Consider the following 8,980-nt stretch of genomic DNA (forward strand, 5'->3'; position numbering starts at 1 on the left):
ACCTATCTGTTCTTTCATGGTACCGGGCTCCCAGAAGTGCACTGAAGCAGCAGTAAGACCTGTCCCAGCCTATCTCCTCCTCTTTTTACTCTCAGATCTTAATGGAGGAGGAGAAAAGACTGAAATGGTCAAGGAATTCTGAAGCTTTTTGGACCCATTGCAATTTATTTTTATTCTTTGCCACAGATGGGACATGTTTGATTGTGAAAAATACAGGCAGCGAAGAAGTAAATAAAGTGGGACTCACTCCATCATCTTCTCTCCTCCTCCCCCACCTGGGTCCAGAAGCAAATGGTTCCAGGAAGGGAGGGCCTTCACCCTGTCTGTCATCTCATTGTCTGTCTTCATTCTTGGTTGCTGGGTTGGTTAGCTAATCGGTTCATTAGACAAGCAGACACAGAGTTTTGCTTTTGTCTTACAGAAGGAATCTTACTGCATCTACTGTGATACAGCTTGTGTTTTTGCTTTGACCTCTTAAAGATCTTTCCATGTCAGAACAGATCTTCCCCTCCTTTTCCTGGCTGTGTGAGAATTCCTGCTGTGAATCACGGTTATTTGAACAGGTGGCATCGGGTGGCGTGCAGTGAGTGCGTCACTGTTATGGAGGCTGCCAGGGTGGAGAGCCAGTCCTTAGTCTCTGCAGGGGAAGTGCGCAGTGTGGACTCACTGGGGCATGTTTGCATTTGGTGTTACTTTGGACCCCCTTGGGAAAGCCATATGTCCGGGTTTCTTGAGTGTCTCGTGTGTGTACCCCCACCCCGCATAAGGAGAGTGGGATGGAGCAGACTTGCCTCCCAGGGGTGAGGGGTGAGTGACTGCATGGTTGCCTGGCATCCAGCCCCAGGAGCAAGTGTCCTGTGTGGCCAAGGGGCCCTCTCCAGGTGCAGGAGTGACTGGTGGGCTGGCAGGCTGCCTGGGACTCTGACCAAAGCAGTGGCCTCAGCAAAGCCACCCACAGGGGTGGTGTGAGTGCTGCCAGACTCCCCAGGCAAATCCAGTCTGGCTCCACCCTGAACTCTGGGCCTGCAGCTTGCCTTTTGTGAAAGGCATGGTATCATTTTACCATAGGCGATGTCCATTTTACAGACGTGGAAAGTGAGGTGCAGAGGTTGAGTCACTCCCCAAACAAACACTCCCCCAAAAAGCAGTCAGCTGGGAGGAGGCAGAACCAGGAATCCATCCAAATCTGTGACCTCAGAGCCTGTGCGCTGAACCCCCGAGCTTGGCCCCCTCTCTAAGTGGCTGGCTCACCCAGAGGCAGTGACTGCATCCCCAGCCCACTTTGGGGTGTCCTAAACCAGGACCCTGTCCTCCCGGCTGCTCAGGAGTACTTTCCAGGCAGCAGTACTGGCAATTGGGCCCTGACAAGCTACTCACCTTTGAGGGCCCAGGTGGGGTCCTCTAGGCACTTGGAGCGCGTGGCAGGCTTCAGGTCAGGCCCCACAGCAGCTGCTGGGGTCTCCCACACTGGCCAGGAAGCATCTCACCTTCCTGCTGGCTCATGCGGCTGTGCCTGGGCCCTCTCCCATTTCCTTTTGGCTGTTCACACACCTTTTGGGAGCTTAGGTTTCAGGCTGTGCTCTGCAAGTGCTGGACGCTGCTGAGAGAAGGAGCTGCTCTTGCAGGGAAGCTCCCAGCCAGGAGGGGAGAGGTACAGAACCGCCTGCTTCAAACCCTGTGTAAATATTGCTCTTGTCACAGGGAAGGCGTCTTGTTTTTCCAGCCCTCCTGCTCCCAAGCCTTTCCCTAAATATCCATTCTGAGATTACACAGCTGCAGTGTGCATGGAATGAAAAGGTATCTGTGCTCGGCTGCCAGAGTGCCCAGTATCCTGACCTTCTGAACAAAGCAAACCTCCCTCTGTTTTTATGGGTGAGTTTGCTGTATCTCTTGGCTCAAGCTTTAAATGGTCCATTCTGTAGATTTTGGAATAGTGGAATGTGGAGAATTTGAGGTGGGACCCTGCTGGAGGAGGCTTGAGAGGCTGGGAGATAGACCAGGGAGCTCCCGATTCTTTGGAGCCGCTGAGCAATTTTCCTAATAAAATGATCCAGGAACCCCAGTGTGCTCGGGGTATACCAGAAGGGCCTCCTTCCCTCCTTCTATCCCCTTACCTGCCTTGAAGAACAAGAGGTGCTGCATTTAATGTGCATTAAACTCACAGGAACTGGGCCGGACGTATTTGAGGGGGTGGGGGAAGACCGCCGTGCCCAGAGATGTTTTGTGGTGTCAGATACAGGTTGTAGCTAGAGGCAGTGGTGACAGACTTCTGCTTGTGGATTTTTTTCTTCCATCTTCTCTCAAGTAAGTGCTTTAGCTCCAAGTTGGACAGACTTTATGTTTAAATCCCAGTTCTGCTGGTCCCCAGCCGTGTGACTCCAGATGAATTATCTGACTTCACTGTGCCTCTGCTTCCTTTCCTGCAAAACAGGAATAATAACGGGACCCACCTAATAGGCTTGTTTGGAACCATAGAGGAGGTAACAGCCAAGTAATAGCTCTTGTCCCACAACCCCTGATTTATCTTTTCCCACCTTGTCTTCTCTGCCCTTTTGGACCCTCACAGTCAAGATGAACTGATTTTTGGTTGGTCAAAATATTGCATTAGGGCCAAATGGGTGCGGTGGCTCATGCCTGTAATCCAACCACTTCGGGAGGCCAAGGCAGGAGGATTGCTTGCCCCAGGAGTTTGAGACCAGCCTGGGTGACATAGTAAAACTCCATCTCTACCAAAAAAAAATAAAAAATAAAAAAAATAAAGACAAACTTAGGTATGAAACAGCTTGTTAAAAAATGGTGGAACTTTCCCCTGCAGCCACATCATTTCAACTTCACTTTAAAAATATATTTTTGGCCTGGCACAGTGGCTCACACCTGTAATCCTAGCACTTTGGGAGGTGGAGGTGGGAGGATCACTTGAGCCTAGGAGTTTGAGACCAGCCCAGGCAACACAGCAAAACCCCATCTCTACAAAAAAAAAAAAATTAGCCAGGTATGGTGGTGCATGCCTGAAGTCCCAGCTACTTTGGAGGCTGAGGCAGGAGGATGGCTTGAGCCTGGAAGATTGAGGCTGCAGTGAGCTGTGATCATGCCACTGTACTCCAACCTGGGCAATAGAGGAAGACTTTATCTCAAAAAAATATTAATAATAAAGCCAGGTGCGTTGGCTCATGCCTATAAGGCCAGCACTTTGTGAGAGCAAGGTGGGCAGATCACTTGCGGTTAGGAGCTCGAGACCAGCCTGGCCAACATGGCGAGACCCTGTCTCTACTAAAAAGATACAAAAATTAGCTGGGCATGGTGGCGAGTGCCTGTAATCCCAGCTACTCAGGAAGCTGAGGCAGGAGAATCATTTGAACCTGGGAGGCAGAGGTTGCAGTGAGCCGAGATCATGACACTGCACTCCAGCCTGGGCAACAGAGCGAGACTCTATCTCAATCAATCAATCAATAAAATATCTTTCCTTATCATCACCTTACAGCTGCTTCCTGGATGGACACACTGTCTCCTTGTTGCTCACCTCCCGCTTCTTGCCTACGTAGCCCCTGGCCTCAGAGCTGCTGCTTGAGGGGCTTCTTGGCTGCACAGATTAGATACCATGATGAGGTTGAGATAGTGGGGAGGGTGGACCTTGGGACAGGAGCCTTGAGCTTCCAGGAACAGCTGGGTTGTGTTTGAGAGTCGCATGATAGCAGCTCTTTTGTTTTATTGATATCCAGAACAATAATTCTTTCTCTGGACTAGGAGCTATAATTAAACCAAAATATTTCCCAGCTGGGGCAGTGTCTAGAGCTCTGGCAGAAGCACAGCCCTGCCTGGGGATGCTATGCCAGGCATGCCCCATAGAGGGCACTGTAGCGGGCATGTGCCAGGCCTGATGACTGAAGGAGGCTCTCCTGGGCCAGCTAAGTTGTTTCAGGGCTGCAGTTAGGGGATCTGAGGCAGCTCCACTGTCCATCCAGGGGTCAAGAGATGAGCCTGGCACCAGAGCCATGCAGACATCGTTCAAACCCAGCTCTACCGCTTTCTAGTTGTGTAGCATGACTGGCCCCCTCCCTGAGCCACAGAGTCATTTGTGAAGAAGGAATCGCGGAAAGGATTCCATACCACATGTGTCAGTGGTGCTGTGCACAGGACCCGGAGCCAGAGTGGGGCACACATGCCCTGTCATCAGGAGCTGCTGTTTTGTTCCTGTGCTTGTTGCTGGAATTCACAGCAAAGTGGGTGGGCAGGTCACAGTGGCTGCACCCAATCTGCAGCACAGTGAGTGCCTGGGGTGAGGGCTGAGGAGGAAGGGAAGGGATGCTTGGCCTCCCTGGCTTCTCCAAGTCTACCCAGAGAAGAAAGGACGGTCAGAGGGGCCCACGCATCCCCCACACCCCTGGAGGGAGAGCTGGGCTCTGGCGGCTGAAGCAGCATTTCAGGCTCACAGTGTGACTCAGGCTTCTCACCCTCAGCCACAATGGCTTATGCCCAGAGGAGAGAACAGGGTGTCCAGGCTGTTGGTGCTTGTGGGCGAAATGTCAGCCATGCTCCTCCTGCCTTGGCCTGGAAAAGGGAGCCCTCACCCCGCAGGACCTGAGGTTCTCTCTGCCAGAAGTTCAGAGCTAGTGTCGGTGGGTTCCCATGCCACCAGGGTGAGCTCTCTGTGAGGGGACCTATGTGTGTCCCTCACCACGGCCTCAGTGCTCCTGGGAAAGCCCTCCGGGCCATCAACACAGCATTTTCTATTCCTTTCTCCCAGGTATCCAGTCGGAATTCTTTATTAACACCACCCGAGCAGGTCCGGGGACATTATCCGTCACCATCGAAGGCCCGTCCAAGGTTAAAATGGATTGCCAGGAAACACCTGAAGGGTACAAAGTCATGTACACCCCCATGGCTCCTGGTAACTACCTGATCGGCGTCAAATACGGTGGGCCCAACCACATTGTGGGCAGTCCCTTCAAGGCCAAGGTGACAGGTAACGATCAACTACCTCCGGAGTTACTCTCCCTTCCTGGGGAGCTGGTTTTGTCAGATCAATCGTAGTGGAAACTATGGATGGTTTTAGATGTGTTAAAGCTACTTTGAACTTTGAATGTCAGTAAATAGTATGAGATGTCAGAGGGCAGTGTTTGCAACTTACGCAAGTCCACAGAGTGGAGCGTGCAGAAGTTGAGAAAACATGTTCGGTAGTTTTCTGTCTCTAACAGGAAAGAATAGATATTGAAATCTTACGTATTTGTTTAGATCAGGGCCTGAAAAATCCCCTCATTTCTAATTTTCACTTTAAAAATAATCAAAAGGTTTTATTATACTTATAAAAATGTGTCTCCTCCAAAACACTGGAAAAAATACCAAACTATGAAAACCAGTTCACAGCCACCACCCAAGGTAACCACCATAAACACTGTAGTAAATCCCTTCCACATGTCATGATTCACTGTTAAGTAAAGAATGTAGGTTCCTCGCAGAAAAATTAGAAAATTCACATAGAAAAATCATCCTTTCTCATCCACGGAATCATTTTTTGATATTTCATTATATGTCATCCAAAATTTTACTCTGCTTATACATAGACTATTTTACGTAAACGGAAAGATGTGAATTCCACTGGCACATCTTTGCGGGGATGGGGGCTGGGGGGATTGGGAGGGTTCTAGGCCTTGTCAGCCGAGGCCAGACTCATCCATTTGCCCAGAAAGCCAGATCCTAGTTGTATGGGGGTGGGACCGCAGGGGTTTAGAAGACATTATGGGTGTGAGATACGGGTGTGGTGGCTTTTGTATCCAGGTGTTGGGGTGCGCGGGCTCTCCTGGGGCTACTATGTAGGGTACTCGCCTGTCCTCTGGCTGAGAGACCCCTCTTGATCTGGCCATTCACACCTGTCCCCCTCCCTCCCGTATCTTAGGCCAGCGTCTGGTTAGCCCCGGCTCAGCCAATGAGACCTCGTCCATCCTGGTGGAGTCAGTGACCAGGTCTTCTACAGAGACCTGCTATAGCGCCATTCCCAAGGCATCCTCGGACGCCAGCAAGGTGACCTCTAAGGGGGCAGGGCTCTCGAAGGCCTTTGTGGGCCAGAAGAGTTCCTTCCTGGTGGACTGCAGCAAAGCTGGTAGGTGTCTCGGCCTTTTCAAGGGTGGGGTGGGGCGGGGCAGGCTGGACATGCTGGGTACACTGGTCTTCCCTGCTGAGGTCTCCTGCAGTGCCTACCCCCATGTAACCCAGCCATTTGCAAGTAACCATGTTCATGACCCTGTTCTCCTGCACTTAATATTTTTAAATGATTTTCTTCTCTTTTGCCTTTTGAACTTGGGTATTTATTTGGGTTTCAAGGGTCGGTTGCCTGGATTCTGGCATCCAGCACACCTGGGTTGGAAACCTGGTACTGCCACTTCATTCATTCATTCGTTTGTTCATAAAACTTATTTAGCCATGTGACCTCGGAAAGTTATTAAATCTCTTTCCAAAAGTCAGTTTCCTCTTCTTGGAAGTACCTTCCTTAAGGTGCCTGTGAGAGTAAACAAGAAGATTCTCATAGCTAACGCTTAGAATAGCCCTTACTGTGTGCTAGGGTTTGACACCCATCACTCCTTAAACCTCACAACTAGCTCGTGAGGTATGTGTCGTTCTCATTCCCTGTTTACAGATGGGGAAGCTGAGCTAGGGAGAGGTAAGATTCCAGTCCGAGGTCACCCAGGTAGCAAGTGGCAGGGCAGGGATTTGAACCCACACCGTCAGGCTCTATGAGCCTTCGCTTGTAATTGCCACACTCTCCCACCTCTCAGGGACCCCAGCGTTACGGCGGAGGCTCCTTACCTTTGGCTCTCATACTCCCTCCTCTTTCTGTGCCTGTCCTGACGCATCCGAATGGAGTAACCACCTTCGTTTGCCTCCTAGGCTCCAACATGCTGCTGATCGGGGTCCATGGGCCCACCACCCCCTGCGAGGAGGTCTCTATGAAGCATGTAGGCAACCAGCAATACAACGTCACATATGTCGTCAAGGAGCGGGGCGATTATGTGCTGGCTGTGAAGTGGGGGGAGGAACACATCCCTGGCAGCCCTTTTCATGTCACAGTGCCTTAAAACAGTTTTCTCAAGTCCTGGGGAGAGTTCTTGTGGTTGCTTTTGTTGCTTGTTTGTAATTCATTTTATACAAAGCCCTCCAGCCTGTTCGTGGGGCTGAAACCCCATCCCTAAAATATTGCTGTTCTAAAGTGCCTTCAGAAATAAGTCCTAGACTGGACTCTCGAGGGACCTGTTGGAGAATCTTGAGAAATGCAAGCTTGTTCAGTGGGCTGAGAAGATCCCGCGTACACTAGGTGCCAACCAGAACTCTTGGTGGAGCAGATCACCCACTGCAGCAGACAGACCGGCCACACGATGAGACTGACGTTTCAGAAAAACAAAACTGGCTAGCCTGAGCTGCTGGTTCGCTCCTCAGCATTTATGAAACAAGGCTAGGGGAAGGTGGGCAGAGAAAAGGGGGACACCTAGTTTGGTTGTCATTTAGCAAAGGGGATGACTTAAAATCAGCTTAATCTCTTTCAGTGCCCGTGTTAATGTATTTGGCTATCAGATCACTAGCACTGCTTTACTGCTCCTCACTGCCAACACCACCATGCTCTGTGGCCTTCTTACGCTTCTCAGAGGGCAGAGTGGATGTGGTGGCAGCCGGGCCCGTATGTCTCCCAAGTACCTGTACCCTCGCTCTGATGATTATTTCTTGCAGAGTCACCACACGAGACCATCCCGGCAGTCATGGTTTTGCTTTAGATTTCCAAGTCCGTTTCAGTCCCTTCCTAGGTCTGAAGAAATTCTGCAGTGGTGAGCAGTTCCCCACTTGCCAAAGATCCCTTTTAACCAACACTAGCCCTTGTTTTTAGCACATGCTCCAGCCCTTCATCGGCCTGGGGAGTCTTACCAAAATGTTTAAAGTGACCTCAGGGGGCCCATGGATTAGCGCCCTCATCCCAAGGCCTGTCCCTTGACTTAACACTCCACACCCGCCCCAGCCAGCTTCATGGCTCACTTTTTCTGGAAAATAATGATCTGTACAGACAGGAAAGAATGAAACTCCTGCCGATCTTTGGCCTGAAAGTTGGGAATGGTGGGGGAGAGGAAGGGCAGCAGCTTATTGGTGGTCTTTTCACCATTTAGCAGAAACAGTGAGAGCTGTGTGGTGCAGAAATACAGAAATGAGGTGTAGGGAATTTTGCCTGCCTTCTGCAGACCTGAGCTGGCTTTGGAATGAGGTTAAAGCGTCAGGGACGTTGCCTGAGCCCAAATGTGTAGTGTGGTCTGGGCAGGCAGACCTTTAGGGTTTGCTGCTTAGTCCTGAGGAAGTGGCCACTGTTGTGGCAGGTGTAGCATATGGGGCGAGTGTTGGGGGTAAAAGCCCACCCTACAGAAACTGGAGCAGCCCGAAGCCTGATGTGAAAGGACCACGGGTGTTGTAAGCTGGGACATGGAAGCCAAACTGGAATCAAACACCGACTGTAAATTGTATCTTATAACTTATTAAATAAAACATTTGCTCCGTAAAGTTCCCTTGGTGTTCTTGGATGCTGTCGCTTCTGAATAAATTGTTTAATCCTAGGAGTTCAACACCACCAGCCTGGGTAACACAGCAAGACCCAACCTCTACAAAAAATTAAAAAATTAGCCAGCATGGTAATGCATACCTGTAGTCCCAGCTACTCAGGAGGCGGAGGCAGGAGGATCACTTGAGCCTGAGAGGCCAAGGTTGCAGTGAGTTGTGGTTGCAACCCTGCACTCTAGCCTGGGCAACAGAGCAAGACAGTGTAACACACACACACACATACACACACACACACACACACACACACACACAGTAACATCGTTGGAGCCCCAGACCAGCTCCCCCAACCTGTGCCTTAAGGGACACAGACTAGCAACTTGTTTTGACAATGAACCTGGGCTTTTTGGGGGGGCGGGTAAACAAGAAGCTGTCACCTGTCACCCTGCTGTGCTAA

The 8,980-nt window shown here is 50.6% G+C and overlaps 1 protein-coding gene across 4 annotated transcripts in view; it reads left to right on the top strand.

Annotated features, from left to right (window-relative positions):
• Window positions 1-8,529, top strand: part of FLNB (filamin B) — a 166,480-nt gene extending 157,951 nt beyond the window's left edge. For all 4 annotated transcript variants that reach the window (XM_050781117.1, XM_050781113.1, XM_050781114.1 and 1 more), the window contains 3 exons: window positions 4,745-4,963; window positions 5,894-6,097; window positions 6,883-8,529. In XM_050781117.1, coding sequence (XP_050637074.1) covers window positions 4,745-4,963; window positions 5,894-6,097; window positions 6,883-7,070 — 611 coding nt within the window. In that variant the 3' untranslated portion in view covers window positions 7,071-8,529. The remainder of the gene's footprint in view (window positions 1-4,744; window positions 4,964-5,893; window positions 6,098-6,882) is intronic.
• Window positions 8,530-8,980: the final 451 nt, after the last annotated feature.

This window comes from Macaca thibetana, chromosome 2 (genome assembly GCF_024542745.1).
Source record: "Macaca thibetana thibetana isolate TM-01 chromosome 2, ASM2454274v1, whole genome shotgun sequence".
NCBI lineage: Eukaryota > Metazoa > Chordata > Mammalia > Primates > Cercopithecidae > Macaca > Macaca thibetana.